The sequence below is a fragment of the Microcaecilia unicolor genome, chromosome 2 (genome assembly GCF_901765095.1).
Source record: "Microcaecilia unicolor chromosome 2, aMicUni1.1, whole genome shotgun sequence".
NCBI lineage: Eukaryota > Metazoa > Chordata > Amphibia > Gymnophiona > Siphonopidae > Microcaecilia > Microcaecilia unicolor.
The window spans coordinates 362,484,294-362,508,911 of NC_044032.1; the positions used below are offsets into that span (position 1 = coordinate 362,484,294).

Here is a 24,618-nt window from a genome sequence, read left to right on the forward strand (position 1 = left end):
ACAAGGTGGAGTTCTTCTGCCCACCCATCTTGGGCCCAGGCCCACCCAAAATTGGGTGTCTGGCTACGCCCCTGCAGTAGCTCCCCACTGTGCAACAGAATATGCTGTTGATGACACTGCCCCAAAATGGAAAAAAAAATTAAAAAACTAAAATTCTCAGATGAAACAGGAAATTAAAAAGAAAAAGTTTGGTGTGCTCACCCCTACAAACCAACCTAAAACTGGATCACTTTTTCAGCATACACTGTATGTGTACATTGCGAATGCACAAGTAATTTGTGAGGGTCTGGTTGTAAGTTATGGGGCTTTGCCCAAGACCTCACACTGCAGGGTCTTTTTAAGAGCCAAGTTACACTGAATCGGCAAAAAAATGTAGCCGGCCACACGCAGGTACAGACCTCATAGTTTTTGCTTTGAATATGCATACTTTATTTTTTTTTGTAATTACAAACAAGGCCACATTAGGCCCACAAAGGAATGATAAACAGCTAATGCAACACATATGTTCTTATTCTGAATTTCAACATGTATAAGATACAACCTCATCTATAAGGCAAAAAATAATTTATTCTGAATCAAACCCTGAGGATTTTTGTCCCGAGTGCACAACAGAAAACAAATCTTAATGGCTTTCCAGTTTTCCTTTATCTATTCTTGCTTTATATCTATTTCCCATTGTTCTGTATACAACACAACCATGCAACACACACGTTAAGACTGAGAAGACAATAATTCATCAGTCTTCTGGAAAATAAAATTAAAACACAAAAACTTACAAAATTAGCAGATTATAATCTTAAATTAATTTATGACCCCTCACACATTTTTATTTATTTCCAGTGTTCAAGTTTTTTATTATATTAAAAATATTTTTTTTGTCATAGGATTATTTTTCTGGGAAATTGGACACCCAAGTCCCTCCCAAGTCAACAGCGATGACTTAGGTATCCTCTACTCGAGCAAGTTCAAAATAAAGGGATCTTTTACAAAGGCACGGTACTATTTTTATCACCTAAAAACGCTAGTGTACCTTTGTAAAAGGACCCCTAAGGGTCCCTTTTACTAAGCCGCGTAGGCGCCCTACACACGCCCAACGTGCTCAGAATTCAGAGTTACCGCCCGGCTACCACATGGCCTGGGTGGTAATTTCATTTTTTACGCGCATCAGCTACACATGCCGTTAAATAATTCTTATTTTCTGGCGCGCGGCAGAAACCGGGCGGTAATTGTCATTCTACACATGTAGACAATTACCGCACGGTTACTGCGTGAGACATTATCACTAAGTCAATGGGTGGTGGTAAGATCTCAGACCCAAAATGGACGAGAACCAATTTTTATTCTGCCGCACGTCCATTTTCAGCAAAAATTTTAAAAAGGCCTTTTTTACAGACACACTGAAAAATGGATCTGTGCACGCCCAAAACATGCGCCTACACTAGCACAGCCCATTTTCATCGCACCTTAGTAAAAGGACCCCTCAGAGAATTAACAGGAATAGCAGCCCAATATTCTTCTGCATACACTTCATCCTTTATGCTGAAACGTCTTCCTACATAGAAATATTTGCTTCTCTACCACATAGAAATGCTAAAGTAAATTGTCTAAATGCACTGAGGCTTATATGAACTATGCACCGAACAACCTGTATGTGAAAAGTGCACTTTTTTTTGTTTTAATGAGACTGTTAGAGCCATTATGCAACAGCTGAACAGTCTGTCAAGTTTTCTGACTAGGCTTTATTGAATAACAAAAAGATATGGCTTTATCTTATTTTGGTTTCAGATACAGAACAGCCATTTCAATTATGATCTCATTTTCAAACTTTTAAAAGTTACAGAGTAAACTACTGAGTAGATTTTCCATCTTGCTTTGCTCTGCGGATTTGATAGAATCTTTTCCAGTGGAGCTCATTCCTCTCCCCTCCCCCACTCCAAATACATCCTTTTTTCCTTAAAAAAATTCTTCATTCCATAAGAGTTCATTTTTCCAGCTTTGGGTGACCTGGTTTGTGGAGGAAGCTGTGTATCCCCACCCTGCCCTTTGAACAGTGGCAGCAAAAACTTATGACATTGACAGGCTCCACCACCTGAAGAAGGTGATGGCAATATGGCATGGTAACAAACTCAACGAACTCCAAGGGGACTCCCGGACCCCACTCTGCAAACTCTGATGGATACCACCAACACTCAGCAAAACTGGAGTATTCCCCGCCAGCCCGCTCAGTGACCCCTGTAAAAATGTTTCAATGAAGGGATGATATGCACTGACCAGCTCCATCACTGTTAGCTCACCTCTGGCAGCTTGAAAGGAGATCTATTACGGTCACTCACATGATGGTTGTTACAGTGCCTTGTAAACATTTCCAAAATAATCTGCCAAGAAGAATGGGCAAAAATGGCACCATCATCGTGCAAAGCTGGTACATGCTTATCCTAAAGAACACAGCTGGTTTTGCTGCGAAAGGAGCTTCTACCAAGTATTCAGTCAAAGAATATAAAGGCTTAGGAAATCAAGACTTTTCAGTTTCTAATTCTTAATTTTTTCAATATTTCATCTTTCACATTGGAAGTATAGATTCTGTTGGGTAGATCAGTGAAACAAACGTCTTTAATGTATTCTGAACTGTATTTTTTATGCAGCAGTATGTGAAAAATGTACAAGGGTTTGACGATTTTACAAGACACAGCACAACCAGCTGGGTTTGCCTTTTAAATGTGAATAGTCGAAGATGATCTGCTTACTCTGGTGCAACTGCTCCTGCAAAGCACTGCAGGAACAACAGGAATCCATGACAGAAATCCTGGAATAGGCATTTGTTTGGCACGAAAGCCCACATAAATAATCAATATACAGGAAATCTCCCCCCCCCCCCCCCCCCCCCCCCCCCCGCCTTCTGACAATTCTAGTAAAGCGGCCCTGCACATAGCAGACTTTAGTACCCCATAAACTGCCCACATCTGACAGGGTTCTTTTAACAAAGGCAAAAAGCACATTAAGGATATGACTAAGAAGTGGGACAAGGGTTCGTTAACAGTGCCCTTGGCAGCAGACTTTATCTCATTGCACAACTACTTGTGCTAAATGTCAGATATCCTGAGCAGGTGGAAAAGAAAAAGGCAAATTAGCTGATAAAGCCTGCTGCCATGAGCACAGCTGTTGTCAGAAAATGGAAATGCAAATAAAGAATTAAAAAAAAAAACACATTACTTTAAACTTTTTAAAAAATTATAATTGTTCCACGGTAGTGGCAAGATTCATTGGGTTCACTGAATCTGCCTTATTGGGCAGCAAAAACTTTCCTGCTTGTAAATAATAAATACTTTGTTTCTCCCTGCACCTAACAATAAATACCTGACTTCACACTCTGCCTTCTGTTTTTCCAAAATCTTTATGCAAATAACTTTATTGCCTGGCCTTCATCTGAGTGTATCTGAGATGCAGACTGCAGGCATCTAGGAAGATTGTCAAGCTCTGCAGGAGGAAGCAAAAAGGTGATGAAATAGTCTCTCTCCCTTTCTGCCTCTGCGCCTCTCTTCTGTGGATTTTCTGTGCCTCGCCCAGGTCTGCATCTCCTGCTCTACATGATAAGGACGCCTCACTGCAACTAGCTGACTTCATGTCTTTTTCACACTGATTTTCTGTTTCTGTTTGCGCAGATGAGCCTCGATCTCATGGCGGAACACCAGCATGCCCAGCTGGCCATGAGAGGCCTCATTCATGGCTTTCGACCGCATGCACATCTTGTATTGCTCTGGAGCAAGTTCATCCACACATTGCTTCTCATGCCAGAGGTGGAAGAGACCACGGACAGGTGTTCTGACCACAATCAAGTTGCTGTGAAGGTATTTGCGGTAAAGGTGCACATCTTCTCCTCCCCAACCTTTGATGTCCAAATCAAAACCACCTAGTACAAAAAATATATACGTGTATATTTACATTTATTTAATCTGTTTTAATGAATTCTAGGTTTAAGCATATAAAAGATAGCTCTTGGAACAATTAAAGGACAAACACCACTAACAATAGAGCTAAACACTGGGTTGTTTCCGAAATTTCCTAATGAAACTCAGCTGGTCAAGTGTTCCAAAAAACAGGACCTGTTGCAGAAATGGAATGCCGTTAAGGCAGCCATTGTAGAAGCATCTAGAGCTGTATTAACACACTTCAGTGGGAAAGTGCGTTCATTTCGATTTTTATTATTTTCTCTGCACTGATATAATTTTTAACCACATAAAATAAAGTAATGGGGAACAACAAAAGGCAAATGAAAGGTTCTATTATGCAGTTTTAAACTTTTCCCAGTCAATATTGAACTGGCGGTGGTCAGCATTTTTAAAAAAATGCTGGCTGCTCTCAGGTGAATGGTCCTTGGATATTCAGTGCCAGCCACTATCCAGGTGTCAGCACTACATATCTGGAACTTGGCAGCCTGCTAAGAGTTATCAAAGCATTGTCAACGTTAGAGGTGGTGTCCGGATGGCTTAAAATAGCCTTTTTGCTATCCTGGGTTGGGCGACTGTCTGGGTGCAGTTACTGAGCATTGATGGTGCCCGGATAACTCCTGGGTCTGCCTAGACTCAAGCTCCTGGACCACTCCTGCACTAACCGGATAGTGCTGTAGCAGTTTCCGGAATTTTCCACAGCACTGTTTGGTTGTGTGCTGCTGAGAGACCAGGTATCACTTGGTCAGTGCTGGCTAGGAACTTTTCCTGTCTGGTTGACTAGAGCTGAATATTTATCCCATTCTTTTTAAATTTATTATTTTTTTTAGTTATATTTAATTGTGCTGTATTAACCTGTTACTGATATACTGTTTAATCATGCATGTTTTATCTTGTAAGCCATCTAGCACTATCTGTAACAGATGGGGTAAAGTTTTATGAAATTAAACATTTTCCCCTGCAGTTCCCCTATACATTAGTACATGGGTGCCAGCTCAGTGGGTCCTTGCCATCAATACTGCACAAACACCTTCACTGTGTCAAGGTCCAGCTAATGTATGTTATCACCCATCCCCCTCCATCAATTTTTGAGTGTTGGCTTCTGTTCAGTAGCCCTTTATTTAAGTTTTTTCCCACACACCCATTCTGCCCAATTTTTCCACAAAGGATAAGGTATTTGACCCATGCCACTTTATATGGGTATTCCTATTAGCAAGACAAGAAAACTCTTTAAGAAGTATATTCTGCCCCCTATGGGGTATCACCCATTACAAGTATGTGTAGACAGATTTTCAGTTTTAATACTTAGTTACCCAGTTAGTTCCCTTTGATGATGGCCTCAAATTTTGGGCCAGATGTACTATGCATTTTTCCTAGATGCAAAGGGGGCTACTATTCCATAATTGTGCCAAATTTTAGGCACCAAAATGCTAGGCATATGTCGACATTTATGCACCATTGTGATGCACACATGCCATTGTCTATGGCAGGCATAAAGGCGCACGCCCAAATGCCACACTTTGGCATGTTATTGACACTATTCTGTATCAAATGCATGTCATTATGCTACATGCCCGTGCCCTATCCATCTTGCGTTTGTGCCCTATGCAAGTTGACCCGAGTGCACAAAAGGTGAGCTCACATTATAGAATAAGGGGGGAAATGGGCAGATGAGCTTATAAATGCTCATACTCAACCCCACACCAGCTTTCCCTTCTCCCCCATGTTTCATATCTGACAACAACACTCTCTAGTTTTGTGCTATATCTCTGATCACTTGTCCTAATTTAAAAAAATGGTCTGTAAAAGTAGGACTAAATATATATGTTTATTTGCAATACATGAGCTTACCAAACAATTTGTGAGTAAAAATGCATTTTGATGAATATACATTAACTGTTACTTACTACTTATCATTATAGTGCTACTAGACATACGCAGAAGTGTTACTTCTAGCTGGGTGCACATCTCTTGCAGTTTCAAAACAGTGATGAGCCTGCCTTTAAGTTGTATATACAGCGTAATGCCTGATGGTGGCAGTATTGGCACACATTTTTCAGAATTCTACTTACCTATGTTGATAAAATCCGAACGGTATTGGCAAGTCATTCCAAATCCAAAGTCCCTCCAAAATCCTGTGTCCTTTTTTATAACCTGGAAATAAAAAGAAAAGAATGTCATGCACATAGACTACAGGTCTACATAAACTAAAATGAAAAGCATATTTTTCAGCATTCAGATTAGTTTTGTGTGCAGTTTCCCCAAGCAATGAACCTACCTGTATGTCAGCCGGCGCTACTGAGAAATAGAAATCACTTGACTGCTGCATATAACATCTGCAGCTCTCTGGAAACGGTTTCATTTTTGGCACAAACAGCGATAAATGTTTCTAAGGAAGGAGTCATGGAAACATTTTTTTCTTACTAGAAAACCAGTTTCACAGCAGCTAAGCAAAGCTGAGCTAGAGTGCACCTGTGAGGGAATAGCAATGTCAATTGGGTAATGCTGGAGGGCAGCCAGTGCTGGCACAGCAGGAAATATTGAGAACACAGGAAGAAAGGCACAGAAGCCAAGACACTTCAAGTTAAAATGATCATACACTTCAGGTCTGACACCACATGACTTAGAGCCAACTCTCTTTTAAACTCACTACCAGAAATAATTCTATCACCATTTTAGCGGACTTCACAAAATTTTAAGTATGAGCCTCTTTGGATTCACAGGGCAAGAATAACAGCTGACAAAAATATTCCTGTGCAGGGATGTGGACCAACTACACTGCTGACTAGTGCTGCCAATAGCATAATGTCTCCACGTATCTCACTCAACATCCCTTCCTCCTCAAGCACACACATATAGTTGTGCAAGTTTTTCTGAACTCCCCTACCTTATGCCACCAATCTCTCAGTCTCAGACAATTTTCTGCTAACAAAGGCAACAGGTTTCAGACCCTATGGGTACTCTTGATACAAGAATGCACCCAATCCATTCAGACTAGCATTAGTATGCAAGATGTATAGCAATAGGCTGCTTGTGAAAGCCAACGTGGGAACATCTGTCAAGCAGTGGATGACCTTCCTAAAGGCCTCTTCCCTATCTTTCACTGATTTGGCTCCAAAGGGTTCAAGTGCTTGACTTCAACTTTATGGGCCTTAATCCCTCTTTCCTCTTTTGGATGGGTAGTTCTTCACAAAATAGCTTTGGATAAGCTTTCATCAGTAGCCACAAAAGTGAGAATCTTTCGCAGGCACGTTCCAAGTGCCAACAACTTCTATCTCATCTGGGTCTATAGCAATATCTTTCACTGAAACGTGTCCATGGATTTCATTTTGGGGAAAAAATTAGCATTTATCCAGGGACAGCTTGAGTCCTTGGGCTTCCAGTATATCCAACATATTCGTAAAGTCTCATCTTATGCTCCTTTAATGTTCTTCAAAATATGAATGAGGTCACAAAGAGCACTTACACTTCAAAGAGATTCACGGTTCCTACAGTGTTTTCCATGAGCCTTTTGAAAGTACTGAGAGATTCTGGGATCTCTTAGAGAATCCTTTCAAAGTGGTAGAATCCCAGAGGACAGATTAAAGCAGTCTTCTCCTTGTCACTTCTTTTCATGGGTATCTGGTAGTACTCAACCTACAGATCCAGTACACAGAAACTTACTTCCAAGTCAAGCAATCCAGCACATCTTCAATCCTGTGCAGAGTATACTGGTCATGAATAAGTCTCTTCAAGATCTTGTAGTTATACACAACTGGATGTTTCAACTCTTCTTCCTAGCCACCGTAACAGGTGAGGCATTAGGAGTGTGCAGGCCAAAAATGTTCATTTTGTTTAGTTTTCTATGGGATTCATTTTATTCAGTTTTTTCTTCTTTTTTTTTTTGTTACAGGGGCAATGTTGTCAAAAGTGTACCCTGCAAAACAGTGTGTCTTTTTATAAATAGTGTGCACTATTGATAAAACAGAAAAAGAATTGTGCTTATCCTATCATTTTGGGTTAAAAATGACATGGAGAATGTTGACATTTCCCATGTTGTTTCAAACAATTGCACACCTCTATGAGGCATAGAGACTTGGGACTACTTTATAATTCCAGTATCCAGAAGCTCTTGCAGGTGCTTACTGACATCTTCTATGGCCCTAGATGCCAAACATTTTGACCTCTCCTGGAATGGGTATGGATCATAGAGAAGTATTGGATGCTCAACTCGCTTATCTACTCTTACCCTTGATATACTGCTAAATTCCTCTAATGGGTCCAAAGCAGTGTACAATAAAAATTACTCAAGGATACAATTGAATAATCATACATACAAAAGCATAGTCATAATTAAAAAAAAAAGCTAGATTGTCTATATGATATTTAAAACTAGATATTCATGGAATAGAAATGTTTTCAGGTTTTTACAAAATGAACCATAAAAAGCGTCATGTCTTAAATCTAATGGTAATAAATTCCAGTAGGGAGTAACCAGATAAGAAAGTTCATGATTACGTTTAGAAGTAAGATATTTAATAGTTGGATATATAAGAAGATTGTTATCCTTAATTCTAGATGTCCTAGAAAAGGTAGAATGATACAATTAATCATATAGATAAATAGAGCCCAAACCATTTAAATATTTAAAGACTAGACATACCAACTTGTAAATAATCCTGGCCCTGACTGGCAACCAATGCATCTCAATCAACAATGGTGTCACTCTATCTAGACCCATGTTTCATTCATGAATGAAAAATATGTTAACTCCAAGAGATAACTGCTGTATCAATGGATCTTTCACTGGCTGGAAATTGATGAATCTCAAAAGTTGAGAAACAGTGGGTCAATCTCCTCAGCTATCGCCTCCTGCAGGTGATATCTATAATGACAGAGACCACTCTGTATCTATAGGCTATTTGACTCTTTGGGCTTTCTTAAATTTGATTTATACCCACAGCTGCACCTTGCCATTCATTCAAGGCATAGACTAATAGAATTCCTGACTGTACTAGCATTTAACTGGCAGATTATAGTCTAGTGGAGTATCTACCATGAGAACCTGTTCTCTTATTTCTGGTGTAAGCTCTAAAGGCAGGTGATTGATGTTATGATTTCAGGCAGTAACTTCAATGGCTTTTGGAAGGCATACCACACTAGTTTCACATCTTCATTGGCCTTCTGGGATGTAGGTGTCCTGCTCTCTGACAGGCTTTTTTGCTCAGAGAATAGACTGGTATAGGCTGGCCAAGTATCTCCTGGCACTTCTGTGTCAACTGCCCAAAGTGGTGTTGGTTCCAATGATTATGGTGGTGTTACCTCTTCATCTCAACTCAAGGCAAAGAAGAGATATCAGTAGTATATTCTTTAGGACTGTGGAATCTCAGGGAACTCCACTATCACATAACCTTGATATGGATAGCTAGTTTCACTGAGACCCCACGATGGCTATGGGGTATAGAAGCAGATGCATTAGGTAGTGGTCAAAGACTGGAGTGATCTGTGTCTACCGTCCAACACACTACCATTGGGTTCTCTTCCACTTTCATTGGCACAAAAGCAGCTCAACCAATCAGTTCCTTTTAGGAACAATTTTTATTTGAATTTATGTTTTTAAAGTGAATTGTATTTGTATTCTGTAATTATCCTAGATTAATGATCTAGCCCATTATTTGTAATTCACTTTGAACCTTTACTGGCAAACGGCAGAATATAAAAGCTGTAACTGTATATCAGAGACAGAGGTGCTGCTTGACACAAATCTTGTGCTGGAAGTCTTCACCTAAAGGATCCCAGGCATTCCCTCACTGGGTCCCTCTGGAGGTTTTTTTTTCTGCTGCTTGGAAGATTTAATCCACTTCTGAGTCTCTCTCTTACACTCTCTTCAGGTTCTGCAGAATCTCTGTTTGTGCCCTTCTACTCCAAACCAGTACCAGATGATGGGCCTAGCTGCCTATATCTTTGAGAGCAACCAGCATAGCTCACATAGGACTCATAAAATTTCTGGGGGTTTGGAGGATCCCATCTCTCAGAAGATACCAGTGCATTCTTTAATGAGGCAATCTCTTGGCAGTCAGCGGTAGCCACCACCACATGTTTTCCTGATTGGGCTTGAGCTGTGTTACACTGGTCTTCAGGAAGACTATCTCTCTGTACAGCTCTTCAAATAAGCCAGACTGATTTAGAGAAGGAAAAAGAAGACAGGAGAAGAGAGAGTAGGAATGGAAAGATGTCCCTAGAAAAGAAGTTAGGGGTCAGTTTTCAAAGGAAGTTATTTGTTTACCAGTGTCTGGTAAACATATAACTTCATTATGTATAGATTTTCATCTCACTATCCCCACATAGCAGGGGAGCAGAGCAAGGGCAGTGACAAACAAATGACTGTATAGTGGCAATATTCTGCCATTATAAGGGCAATTCTATAAATATGTATGTTCCCTTTGCATGCATAAATGAAGAGAAAAATAGCATTTATGTGCATAAGGATTTAAACAGGATGGAGTCATTATAGAGTGACCACTATAATGGTCAGTGGTCATTATAAAGCATATAGGGCTGGATATAAAGATTTCAATATATATACTTTGGAAGAAGAGAGAAAATTGGGTGATAAGATAGAGACATTTTAAATACCTCTGTGGTATATATGCACAGTAGGTGGGTCTCTTTCAATTGAATGGAAGCTTTGGAATGAGGGGTGATACACAATGAACGTGAAAGGGAACAGACTCAGGAGTAATTTCAGAAAACATTTAAGAAAACTGCGTTGGATGCTTCAAACAGTTTTCAGCAGAGGTGGTGGAAATGAGGACAATGTCTAAATTCAAAAAACATTTTGACAAGCACAGAGGAAGGAGTGGAAGAGATTGTAGAGCTCAGTAGTTGGCATGTAAAGGCCATATAGTCTTATCTGCTGTCGTTTTCTATGAGATTGTCCTGATCAAACTCTCAGCAACAAGAAATATTTAAGAAGGAGCACTCGTCCCCTCTTAGAGATCAATGCAGTCAAACCTTTTCCACCATGGGAAAGGGGGCAGGAATTTTACTCCAAGTATATCCTTGTCATAAGTCCCATCCTAGACCTAAAAGCCTTGAAGAAATTCCTGATTTGGGAAAAGTTCAAGATGTTTTTCCTATACATTTTAATTTCCCGTCTTTGAAAAAGAGACCAGTTATGTTCTATGGATGTGAAGGAAGCCTACTCTTATATAGATATATATATATATTCTAGTCACTGGAAGTATCTCAGATTTATAATAGGAAAATGCTACTATCAACATCGTGTCCTACTTCCTGTGTTGGGAAACAGTCAGAATGTACAATTGAGCCATCTCCTAACATGATGATTCAGTCAGCCACTTATCTGCCAGGAAAAGACAATATCCCGGTAGACAAACTGAGACAGATACTGCAACCTGACTAGTAGTCTCTGGACTCGAGAGTAGCGAGCATGATCTTTCATGAGTAGGGTACACCCACGGTATACCTCTTTACATTGCTTCAGAACAGAAAAGAACCTCAAGTCTTCAGGATAGGGACACACAGAATAGCTTTAGATGCCTTCCTTCTGGATTGGGGGAGAAGACCTTCTGTACATGTGTCCTCCCATACTTCTTATAAGAAACATTCTCCTAAAACTCAAACAGGATCAAGGACCCGTGATTCTCATAACCCCACCCTGATTGAGGCAGGTCTAGTTCTCTCTCCTTCTGAAGTTATCTATAAGGAGATCCATCAGCCTGGGAAATTCTCCATTGCTGATCATACAGGATCAAGGGACAATGTTGCATGTCAATAAGTTCTTCCTCATAGACAGGATGTTTAAAGGATAACCTTGGTTCTCCTGAATCTGACTGACCACATATTGCAGATTCTTAATGGTTTCTAGAAGAGACTCCACTAGATAGTCATAGTTTTAAGTGGCACAGGTTTGCCATCTGGTGTGACGGAAAAGCCTTGGATTCTTTCTCTTGTACTGCACAAAAACTGCACAAATAACATCCACATCTCTATAAGGCAGGTTTAAAAACCAACTTCATTATGATACACTTTAATGCAATTGCCACTTATCACCATGTAGAAGGTAAACCCAGCTGTGTATAGTCTTTAGTTGTTCACTTTATATGGGACTTGCTTCTACTAAAGCCTTCCACTTGCTGTGTGTCTTGGGACCTCAACATTGTTTTAGACCAGCTGCTGGAAGTTCCTTTTAAGCCTCTAGACTCCTATAACCTATGTAACTGACCTCTAAGGTCTTTTTTTTTTTTTGGTGGCAGTCATATCAGTGCATGTACATAATGATCTTTAGGTTTTAGTAACTGATCCACCCTACACTGTTTTTCAACAATAGGATGGTTCTGTACACTCATCCAAAGTTCCTTATTATGGTTGTATTCAATTTTCATCTTAAGTAATTGTCCTTCCAACATTTTTCCCTGGGGGACACACACCATCCATACCCCCTCCCCTACCGCCCATTTTCTTGATTTCCATACCACCTTCAGAAAAAATATAAACTTGGTAAAGGCTGGTTCCCTTGCTTGGTTTGCGGATTGTATGCATCTTTCATATTGAGAGTTATGCCACTGGTAAGTTAAATACTGGCAGAGTCTCCCAAGGTAGAAATGTAGGGGTACAAGGCCCCTGCTATCATGTCACAGAGTTTGACAGGGTTATATCTGTGGGATACTTGAAAGAAATCAACTATCCTGCAGTGCTTGGCTTACAGCCAGCAGACCCTTGCTACTCCTAAATATTTTGCACAATCATGATTGCTCTGAATAAAGACTGCTGTATGCCTGAACATGCCCGTGTACCTGTTAAGCAATCAGACTCATTGGAGCCTGAGTTCTGGGAAAAACCCTAGAAATGTCATCACCAGACTGTGCGGAGTCCTGAATTGAAAGAAATGCATCTTGAATGATGTCAAGGACATGATTGGTTTCTCAAGCCAATCATCTACTGAAATGTTATCAAGATCATCAGCTATTACTGATAAATGAATGGTATAAAGACGGACATCTCCAACTGGAAGGAATCTTAACCTGACTCTTCTCTTAACCCCTTGAGATTCATTGGACTTTCATTTGATCTTCAGTCAACTGACTGAACACTTGAGCCTTCCTGAGCAAGCACTGCCTTCAAGAAGACAGATCCTGCTTCTTGTCGTCCCTGAGAAACACTGTCAACACATGCAGGTTGTGCAGTCAAACTTTGTAATTGCTTGTGGGTAACAGATTTGGCTTTTGCCGATAGGGTAAAGTGAATGTTTGTACTAACTATTTTCTGATGTGTGAGTTCTTTTGAACGTGTTTTTCTTATACATCATTATGTTATTCTTGTAAATAGTAATTTGTTATTATTATATTCTTTACATAAATAACTTCTTTGCTTTTTTATAGTTTTGAGTTTTTATGGTATATACATATATTAGGAGTCTGAATTCAGATTAGTTCATTATGCGATATGAATAAATAATAAACATCCAGCGTGCATAATATTACTTGTATATCTTTATTCTACTACACCTAGTGATTGTATTGCTCCTACATAAAAGTCTCAGCTGAAGCGGCAGACTAAGACAAACCACTCCTCTGAGCAGAAGGAGTATAGGGACAGTGTTGATGGAGGACCATATTTCTGAAACAATGGCAACAACACTGACATTACCTGAATGAGAATAAGGCCTGGCAATCTACTTTCATATCTTGATATGAAAACTCAATGGATTATCACAACAAAACAAATTGTAATATTGTATTGGAAGATGAGCCTCTCAGGTTGGAAGGTACTCGGCTACTAGGAAAGAGCTGAAGACTTCAGAGTAAAACTGACATTTGTGAGGTGATTGAAACAAAGCCCTCAGGTATCTGACTGCAAATGTAGCTGCACATGAAATGAGAGTCAGAAACTGTAAAGATAACTTACATATTGGGAAATGGAATGTATAATGAATGAACCAAGGGAAGCTGGATGTGGTCAACAATGAAATGAAATGCATACAACTTGATCTGTTGGGTGTCAGTGGACTGAAGGTGACTGACATCAGGCACTTTGAATCTGTTGATCATGTGGTATTCAATACCAGAAATGAAGGACAAAGGTGAATAGTGTTGCATTTATAATTAACAAGAAGCTTGCAAGAACTGTAATGCAATACAATGCAGTCAGTGAATGCTTAATTTCTATTCATCTATGAGGATCATCCATCAATACAACTATTATTCAGGTATATATGCCAACAACAGATGCAGAAGAAACCAAAGTTGATTAGCTCTATAAACAAGAATAAGCTGATGATGCAAACAAGATATACTCAGTCACGGGCACCTAGAATGCAAAAGTTGGTAACAAAGGAGAAAGCCAAGTGGTTGGAAAACATGGGCTTGGCAACAGAAACAAAGTTGGAGAATGCCGATAGAATTCTAAAAGACCAACAATTGTTCACTTCAAACATCTTCTTCCAGCACCACAAGCAAAGACTGTACACATGCACTTCACCTAATGGATGATATAAAAATCAGTGATTACATTTGTGGAAGTCAACAAAAAAAAAGTTCAATTACATCAATAAAGATGAAACTGGAGCTGACTGTGGTAAAAATACAAACTCAAACTAAAGCTGAGAAAGAGCAAGCCTGACATGAAAATAGCAAAGTATGACCTTGAAAATATACCACTGAAATTTAAAGACTTCCTGTGAAATCAATACATCACACTGGATATTAATGACATGCACCAGAAGAGTTATGGGAAGGCATCAAGAAAGTTATACTAGAAGAAAGTGAAAAGCCACTGCAAAAGGTGAAAAAATAAAAATGGCCAAAATGAATAAATGAAGAAACTATCAAAAGTGTTCAGAAATGTAGAGAAGCTAAAGCCAGATGAGAAAGAGAAGCAGAACTTAGCCAGAACTTCCAATGTGCCACAGGATGAGATAAGAGACGTACTACACCAGTGCATTCAAGGAAACAGAATCAGAAAATATAAGAGGAAGAAAAAGATTAGCTTTCCTATACCTACGCGACTTAAAGAGAAAATTCCAGCCTCAAACTGAAATACTAAAGGACACTCAAGGATCTATGTTGAATGATGCCAAGAAGATCAAGAAAAGGTGAAATGAATATACTGAGTCATTATACCATAAAGAGAAAGTAGATTAACAGCCATTTCAACCTGTACCTTACAATCAGGAATCACTGGTGATGAAAGAAAAAGTCGAAGCAGCACAAGCTTTACAAAGAGCAAAGCATTGGGCGTTAATGACATTTTTCATTGAAGTACTACAGAAATCTGATGCCAGGAAATTTGGAAGACAACATCATGGCCAACTGACTGGAAAATATTTGTGTTCCTACCAATACTGAAGAAAGGAGATCAGACTGTGGAAATTACTGCACGATTACTCTGACTCCCAGCAAGATTTTACTCAAGATCATTGCATAGAGACAAAAACAATACTTAGAACAAGAATTGCCTTAAATTCAAGCAGGGTTCAGGAAAGGATGAGGAACAAGAGACATCATCACAGATGTCAGATGGATCTTTGAAAAGATGAAAGAATACCAAAAGAATATCTAAACGTGTTTCATTAACTACAGGAAGGCCTTTAACTAAGTAAATCAGCAAAGGTGTAAAAGGCTACATACTTTCCTCTTCTTACCTGTTCAATCTATCAAATCAGAGAAGAAGGACTGTATGAAGAATTTTGAGGTGTGTAAATTGGTGGAAAACTCATTAACAACCTTTGTTATAATGATGATACCACATTACTGGTTGAAAGTGAAGACAATTTGAAACAACTGATTATTAAAAATCAAGGAACATACAGTTGTCTCAAAATGGACCTGCACCTTAATGTGAAGAAGGCAAAGATCCTGATAATTGGTTTAATCAATATTTTCATTCTTGATGGAGACGTAATAAAAATAGCAGATAACTTCAACCTGCCTGGATCAATAATAAAACAGCAAGCAGTCAAGAAATAAAACAATGTATCACTCTTGACAGAATGATTATGAAGAGCCTAGATAAAATCTTCAAGTGCAGAGATATATCTTTGCATAAAAATACTTGACTTGCTCAAACCATGGTATTTTCAATAATGTCAAATGGATGAGAAAGATGGACAATGAAGAAGCAAGATGGGATAAAAACTGATGCTTTTGAATTATGGTACTGGGGAAGAATACTGCATATACCATGGACTCTTTCAAGAACAAATCAATCGTATTAGAAGAGATGAAACCTAAATTTTCCATGAAAGCTCTAATGACAAAAGTTCGACTTTTATACTTCAGTATGTGAAGAGAAAAATCATTAGAGAAAGACATCATACACAGCAAGGTTGAAAGTCAACACAAAAGAGGAAGACCAGAAATGTGATGGATCAATACAAGTACAGCAGCTATGGATGCTACTCTATCAATGATTAGCCACCTGACTGAAGACTGAGCACAGTGCAAAGCAACTATTCAACTCAACAGCATTTTAAAAAGGCTGGTTGCCACAGAAATAGTTTTCACTGCCTTTCATACATATTTTTCCTTTATTTTTCTTTTGAAGATGGCCTGTAACTAGGGAGTCTTGATATCTTACTTGTCCCCTAGAGAAAAACAAGTTACTAATCTGTGGAAGGTGTTCTCCATGGATAGCAGGATACAAGCCCTCACACAACTACCCAGCTCCCCTAGTTGTGTTGAATTAAGCCTGCCTCTCTTGTGGCTCCTTCACCTTTGCTGATGCTTTCCTTCGATGAGCAGTTTCAAGCCATGCTCAGGGACGAGCTGGCACAGATGCTGTAGTTGCAAACCACTCAGGTTTCAAGGGCACTTGTACAAATTGTTTGTTTTGTTACATTTGTACCCCGCGCTTTCCCACTCATGGCAGGCTCAATGCAGCTTACATGGGGCAATGGAGGGTTAAGTGACTTGCCCAGAGTCACAAGGAGCTGCCTGTGCCTGAAGTGGGAATCGAACTCAGTTCCTCAGCTCCCCAGGACCAAAGTCCACCACCCTAACCACTAGGCCACTCCTCCACTCACCATATTGCAGATCCAGTCCATATTCTTCCTCAGGTTCCTTCAGTGCAGGTGCAGAGCTCCTCAATGCTGGCACCTCAACAGATGTCAACATCAACCTTGACGCATACAATACCGCTCTTGACATCGGGGGGAGAAGCTTCCTTGGAGTAAGAGAGCAGGGATGTACCTTGACACTCTTTGGGGCATGGACATAGATCCACTGAGTCAAAGCAGGCACAGACTCATTCCGTACAACCTGAGTAGAGTGAAGAGTCTGAATGGGACTGCTCATGGGATTCAGAGGAGGACCCACATTACTTCTTGGAGGAGTCATATTATGGGATACTTTCTGATCCCTCACTACCTCAAGAGAGACAAAAATCTCCACATGAGGATCTCTCACCAGTTTTGTCAGGGAGATGGCTTCAGCCATCCCATTTAATTTGGAAAAAGAGGAAGACCCTAGGATGGAGATGTTGACTGTCCTGGACTGTGAACCTCCTCCTAAAGAAGGGGTCACTGTTCCATTGTCCCCTATCCTTAAAGATGCACTGATAAAGAACTGGGAATCTCCCCTCTCAGTGCAGGTACCTAAGAAAGTGGATAAGCAGTACGGTATCCAAGAGAGCTTAACTATCATATTCTCTGGTGATCAAATCCGTTTTCAAACAAGCTAGGAGCGCCAGGACTCATGCCTTGATGCCCCCGGGTAGAGAGTCCAGGGAACTAGATTCATTTGGAAGACTTTTCAGGCCTCAATACTCTTTGCCTACATCCAGTTCTACCAGCACTACACAAGCCTTTACTTGTAGTCCTTGGCTCACAGTACACTAAGTCTTGGGGATATTCTCCCACAGGCGCAGGCCGCAGAGCTTCACCAGTCAGCCAGTAATTAGCTGGAGGAAATATCTGGCCAGGAGCGTGTATGACTCTTGATACAGCATCTAGACTCTCCGCTATGGGTGTGGGGATGTGCAGACTTTCATGGCTGTGAGTATCTGACCTAGAACCGGCGGTTCAGGAGAGGTTGGCAAACGTTCCTTGCTGGAGTGACAACTTGTCTGGAGATAAGGTGGAAGAGGTTGCTGACCTCATAAACAAACATAAGGATATCATCCAAACTCTGTCTTGGCACCTTCCAGCTGCATTCTCTTTCTCACAGAGGTCTTAGAGTTGGCTTAGACGACGAACTTACTATTATCAAAAGCATAGGTTCCCAATGCCTTCCTGCTCTGCCCAGCAGCCCTAGGCCCAGCGTTCTCAGCCATGCGCATTCCAACCTTAGAAGCCCCAACCGATGCCCCAGTTAAAGCAAGGGACGAGCATCTGACTGGCTCCAAGAGAAAATAGCCCCGCTCAAAGTAGCTGTCCCAGAAGGCTTACCGGTAGGGGGGAGGTTGAATTTTTTTCCATCACAGATGACCCATTGTAACCTCTGATCGGTGGGTTCTTCAAATAGTCTGTCTCAGTTATGCCGTGCATTGGTGTCAAAGACCACCAAATTGCCCACCGAGAGCATTGTCAATCAGCTCTCAGCACAAACAAGTACTTGTAGCGAAAATCTCCTCCCTTCTCCAGGCCAATGCGGCTGAACCCGTGCCACCAAGGGAAGAATAGAAGGGATTCTATTCCAGGTACTTCCTTGTGCCCAAGAAAATGGGGGAGGGAGAGGGGGATTTTGTCCCATCCTAGATCTAAGGGCCATGAACAAATTCCTGGTCAGAGAAAAGTTCAGGATGAATTCCCTGGGCAGTTATCTCCCCATGATTCAGGAAAACAATTGGTTATGCTCTCTGAACTTAAAGGATGCCTACACCCACATTTCGATACTTTCCAGTCACAGGAAGTATCTCAAATTTTAAATAGAGGAACACCACTATCAGTATCACGTACTACCATTTGGCCTTGCATCAGCTCCCAGGGTCTTCACCAAATGTCTAGTGGTAGTAGCTGTATATCTAGGCAGGCTGGGAGTGTATGTGTTTCCCTATCTGGATGAATGGCTGGTCAAGCACACATCACAGGAGGGGATGTCAATGCGCCTAACTATTCTGGTGTTGGAGTTACTAGTGTTCGTCATAAATTACCACAAGTCCCACCTTCTCTCAGTTCAGCATTTCAAATACATAGGAGCCCTGCCAGATACACTGGAGGCTCAGGCTTTTCTTCCACAAATGAAATCAGAGACTTTATCAGTGCTTGCCCCACATGCCCAAAGCACTAAGCAGGTCACAGCTCAGCAAATGTTGAGATTGATGGGCTACATGGCCTCAACGCTGAATGTCACTTCCACAGCATGTCTCCTCTTGAAAGAACCCAGTGGATCCTAACTTTCCAGTGGTCTCGGTCAGCTGGGAACCTAGTGGATGTCATCCAGATTCTTTCAGAGTTGACGCATGTTCTTCTCTGGTGGACAATTTGGACAAATTTGACAGTGGGACTTGCATTTCAAATTCAACCTCCTCAGAAGGTGCTAACAACGGATGCATCCAACCTAGGATGGGGAGCTCATGCAGATGGGCTTCACACCCAGGGGACTTGGTTGGCTTAGGAAACAGATCTCCATATCAATCTCCTCAAGCTCAAGGCCATTTGGAATGCTGTAAAGGCTTGCAGACATTGGCTGTAAAACCAAATTATTCTCATCCAAATGGACAACCAGGCTTTAATGTTTTATAAGGTACAGGATCCTACCCCTTGTGTCAGGAAGCAGTGGGGATGTGGCAGTGGGCCCTCCTTCACAGGATGGACCTCCGAGCAACATACCTCCCAGGAAAGGACAACTGCCTGGGGGACAGACTGAGCAGGGTTTTACAAATGCAGGCGTGGTCTCTCAATATGGGCCTAGCCTACAAGATCTTCTGAGCGTGGGGCCCTCCATGGTGGATCTTTTTGCCACTCACTTCAACAAGGTCTCCCAGTTCTGCTCCAGGCAGACTAGTGTCAGATGTCTTTCGCCTACATTGGGGGTGGGGGGGGGGGGTCTTCTATATGTATATCCTCCAATACTTCTCATAGAGAAGACTATGCTGAAACTCAAGCAAAACCAGGGAACTATGATTCTGATTGCACCTTAATGGCAGAGGCAGATCTGGTTCCCATTTTTTTCTGGAGTTATCCTCTGAAGATCCATAGGGACTGGACTGTTTTCCAACCCTCATCATGCAGAACAAGGAGTCTCTTCTACATCTCAACTTCCAATTCCTGGCCCTCATGGCTTGGATGTTGCGAGCATAGAATTTGAAACCTTGGATTTGCCGGAAGGAGTCTCCCGCATCGTCCTGGTTTCCAGGAAAGACTCCACTAAGAGGTGTTACTCATTTAAGTGGAGGAGGTTTGCTGTCTGGTGTGAGGGCAAGGCCTCAGATCCCCTCACGTCCTATATAAAAACGTCTTGAATACCTCCTGCACCTCTCTGAGTCTGGTTTGAAAACCGACTCTGTAAGGGTTCATCTCAGGGCAACTAGTGCTTATCATTACCATGTGGGAGGTAGGCCCATCTCTGTACAGCCTCTAGTTGTTCGCTTCATGCGAAGTTTGTTATTGGCAAAGCTCCAATCAAACCTCCAACTGTGTCATGGGATCTCAACGTTGTTCTCACCCAGCTGATGCAAGCTCCTTTTGTGCCACTTGATTTCTGTCATTTGAAGTATTTGCCCTGGAAAGGTGTGTTTCTGGGGGTGGTCAATTCAGCTCACAGTCAGTGAGCTTCAGGCCCTAGTAGTTGACCCAGCTTACACTATTTTTCACAACAATAGAGTAGTTCTCCGCATGTACCTTAAGTTCCTTTTTAAAGTAGTGCTGGAGTTCCATCTTAATCAGTCAATAGCTCTTCCAACATTTTTCCCAAAACATTCCCATCCTGGCAAGAATATACTGCATACCTGGGACTGCAAGTGAGCCTTAGCCTTCTATCTGAACTAAAGCCCATAGACAGAAAACCCAGATTTATGTTTCTGGGATGGGGGTAACCATTTGAAAATACACAATTTCGAATTGGCTAGCAGATTGTGTCTCCTTTACTTATGCCCAGGCTGGGCTGACTCTACAGGGACTTGTCAAGGCTCAATGTCAGAGATCTGTCCACACATTCAAATCTCATTACTGCCCTGAGCAGGATACCTGACAAGAAGGCTGGTTCGGGCAAACAGTCCTGCAGAACTTGTTCGGTGCCTAGGCCCAGTCTTCTCTTCCAGGCTGCACCTCCACCTCCACAACTAAAACCCAAATTATTTCAGGTTGATTATATAACAGGCCTCAGTGTTTCAAGTCCCTATTGTCCTAGCATTATTATTTTCAGTGAGACTGGTAGCTAGGTATTCCCAGATGTGAGAATAGGCCAGCATGCTTGTCCTCAGAGAATGCAAAGTTACTCACCTGTAGCAGATGTTCTCCGAAGACAGCAGGCCAAGTATTCTCACATACCCTCCCACCTCTCCTTGGAGTTTAATTCTTTTTCTTTTAGCAATGACTGGGTGGGAAGGCACCAGCGAATGCGCGGAGGGACTCTGCATGAAAATTCTTAAACTCACTAGTTAGCATGTGCCCCAGGCTCCGTCGAATGATGTCACCCAGATGTCAGAATACTTGGCCTGCTGTCCTCGGAGAACACCTGCTACAGATGAATAACTTTGCTTTTCCTTTCAGGAGGGGCTTTGGATTTGCACTGTTCATATTCATATACAAACCTCTTTTGTTTGTATTTGTTTTATCATTATTTTTCTTTACTTATTAAAATTGTATTTATTGTATTTTTGTGTGAGGTATTATCTGATGTGTTTTATTTTTAAATTATTCTTATGTTCTTAGTTATGTATTTTTGATTTCATTATATTGCATACTGCTTTGGGCAACCTCTTTTCGAAACCAGGAAATAAATCTGATGGAGCTTTATGATCATTTGAGAGGTTTAAAATACCCTCCAAAAGGTGACATGAGCATACACAATATAACAGTGAAAAACTCTGGCTAGCGTAAGAAACTTCAAGCAGTCCTCTAAAAAGGATGCAATGTGAACTACAAACATCCATGAAACCTAATTAGCACTGACCAGGCATATTTCTATGAGAACAGAACAGAAGAGACAAAGAATTTTAGTGTCATAATTCATTTTCATCAACGAGGTACAAAAACTGTCTTATGCTAGAAAAAAAATGGATGTTTTAATACTGTATTCACCTGCTAGCTACTGAAAATGAGAGCTATATGGTACATAGGAATGTGCAGAACAATTTCCTTGAGTTACAGGTTGAAGGTCAGAATACTGAACACATACAGTATTACAATATATTTCCTCTCCTGATCAGCAGAAATTTGCATCATGCTCTACCAATCATGATGCATAGCTACAGAATAACATAATTTGCAATGAGCATGCTGTATTTACTGTAGCTTACAAGGCATTCTATCCCAGTGGCGTAGCTAGGTGCCACGGGAGCCTGGGCCCCCCAAATTTCATCAGGCCCCCCAAATTTCATCTGGGCCCCTGGTTTTGCTGGCGGGGGTCCCCAACCCCCACCAGCTGAAGTCTTGTCCAGCGCTGCCTCGTTGCCTGCCCTGCTCTCTCTTCCCCCTCAAGTCCTGAACGCTTCTTTTAGTGAAATTGAGCATACTCAGTTTCACTTAAAGGAGCATGTGGGGTATGAGGAGGAAGAGAGAGCAGGGCAGGCAACGAGGCGGCGCTGGACAAGACTTCAGCTGGTGGGGATTGGGGACCCCCGCCAGCCAAGGTATTTGTTGCTGTGGGGTGGGGCAGGGCAGCGGGGAGAGCGGCGAGGTGGTAGTGGGGCGGCAGACTAAAATGTGTCCCTCCCCACCTCGGGCTTTGGCCCCCTCCCATTGCGAGGTCTGGCTACGCCCCTGTTCTACCCTTCTGAAAAATAAAATTTTACTTATGTATTTTGCTTCACACATCCCTTGCTGGTATTTATTTGGCATTTATTTTACTCTCACTAATGTTATTGATATTGTTTTGGCAGCATTTTCTTGGAAATGTTTTATAGCTTTCATTACCACCAATGCTCTTCAAAATAGCTGTGCCAAGATTTCAGAGCTCTCTGAAGCTGTAACACGCATATACGAATAGAAAAGGCTGGATGCTGCGCCAACAGTACAAATGCATCCTCACTGTGCTTCTCCAGTCCTAAAATTGTGATTTCTTTTTTGTTTTTCAATAACTGAAGTCCAGTCTGAAGGGCCCAAGGTTTCAATTCATCACACTTCCTGATTCATATAAAGGGTTGACTTTCTGAAGAAGTTCATCCTAGTAACATAGTAAATGACGGCAGATAAAGACCTGAACAGTCCATCCAACAATCACACTCATTATCGATTCATGATTAAATCAACAATGAATGTGATATTAAATACTTTATCACAAATCTTTTTTTGGCATTTCTGAGACATTAACTGTAGAAGTCCACCCAGCTCTGTCCTTATGTTCCACCTACCGGAGTTGTCGTCAAAGCTCACTCTAGCCTCTCCAAATCCGTCTTGTCAATTGTGGGACCCAGACCGTAAAAGTCTGCCCAGCACTGTCGTCGGTTCCAGCTACTGAAGTTGCCACTGAAGCCCTTTCCAGCCTATCCTAAACTGGATTGCCATATAAAGACACAAACCTACAAAGTCTGCCTGGCACCAGCCTTAGTTCTTCACAGCTGGAGTAACCGTCCAAGTGTCACTCACACATCCACCCCCTGCAGCCATTTAAAGGGTTTTTGAATTCAATTTTGTTTTCTACCATCTATTTTCTAAATAGAGTTCCTCTGTGTTCATCCCACACCTTTTTTGAATTCCGTCACACTTAATTCTCAGGTTGCAAAACAGATATTAGTGCTGTTTCAAAGAATATTCAGCTATATTGTCTCCCTTGATTCTGTTCTTTGTATATAATTTTTGTGTGCCTCTGACTAGGTTGTTTACTGTGGACAGAGGTGGAAATGCAAGAGCACAGATATCAGCTTAAGAAGCATCATAAGGATTCAGCCAGCAAGTCAAAGGACTGTGTGCATGGTAAACTCTACTCTTCAGAAGATGTGCTCTGACAATTCTAATTTTGCACTAAGATTCTCAAATTTGCTATGTTACTACTATCCCCTAGAATGTGTGTGCGCAGTTGCCCTGCATGCCTTCAGTGGTTGTGAACCTGGCTGCTCAGCCCAGCTACCGCACTATCACCACTCCCTAGAAGCCAGCAGGAGAAGCAACAAGTGCTGTACAGGTGCATGTCCAGCCACTGCCAATTACTCTGCACCTGTTGTGCCATCACTGCAACCAAAACTCACAGGCTGCCACCTTCTGGCTGATGACCTTGTGAATTCTAAGACAAGGAACCAGGATCTCCTCCTTCTCCTCGTCCATTTCCAAGTCATCCCTTGTCCCTGCAATGCCTTTATCCTATTTTTCCACATTTCTTTTGTCTTCACCAGTTTTCAATTTTCTGTCCCTGTCTTCTCATGCACCCATTGCCTCCCTTCTTCCTTCCTGTTTCCCCCTTTCCATAGCAGCTGACTTGCTGATTTGTTATTGTTATCTTTATTTACCGATTTGATGCATTGCCTTTTGGCAAACAAGACAATTAATTTTCTAATCATAAAATAATAAATATATATATTTAAACCCAACCATCTATAAATTAAAAGAAGAAAATAACTAACATTTAATAGAATACAA

General features: G+C 41.2%; 1 protein-coding gene across 2 annotated transcripts in view; it reads right to left on the minus strand.

Moving 5' to 3' along the window:
- Nucleotides 1-1,421: 1,421 nt before the first annotated feature.
- CSGALNACT1 (chondroitin sulfate N-acetylgalactosaminyltransferase 1) overlaps nucleotides 1,422-24,618 on the minus strand; it is a 387,346-nt gene continuing 364,149 nt past the window's right edge. Inside the window, exons 8-9 of one of the 2 annotated variants that reach the window (XM_030194504.1) lie at nucleotides 6,017-6,098; nucleotides 1,422-3,907 (exon numbers count right to left, since the gene is read on the minus strand). In XM_030194504.1, the coding sequence (XP_030050364.1) occupies nucleotides 3,618-3,907; nucleotides 6,017-6,098 (372 nt within the window). In that variant the 3' untranslated portion in view covers nucleotides 1,422-3,617. Of the gene's footprint in view, nucleotides 3,908-6,016; nucleotides 6,099-23,131; nucleotides 23,210-24,618 lie in introns of those variants that run through there. The other variant, XM_030194505.1, reaches the window with a different exon arrangement.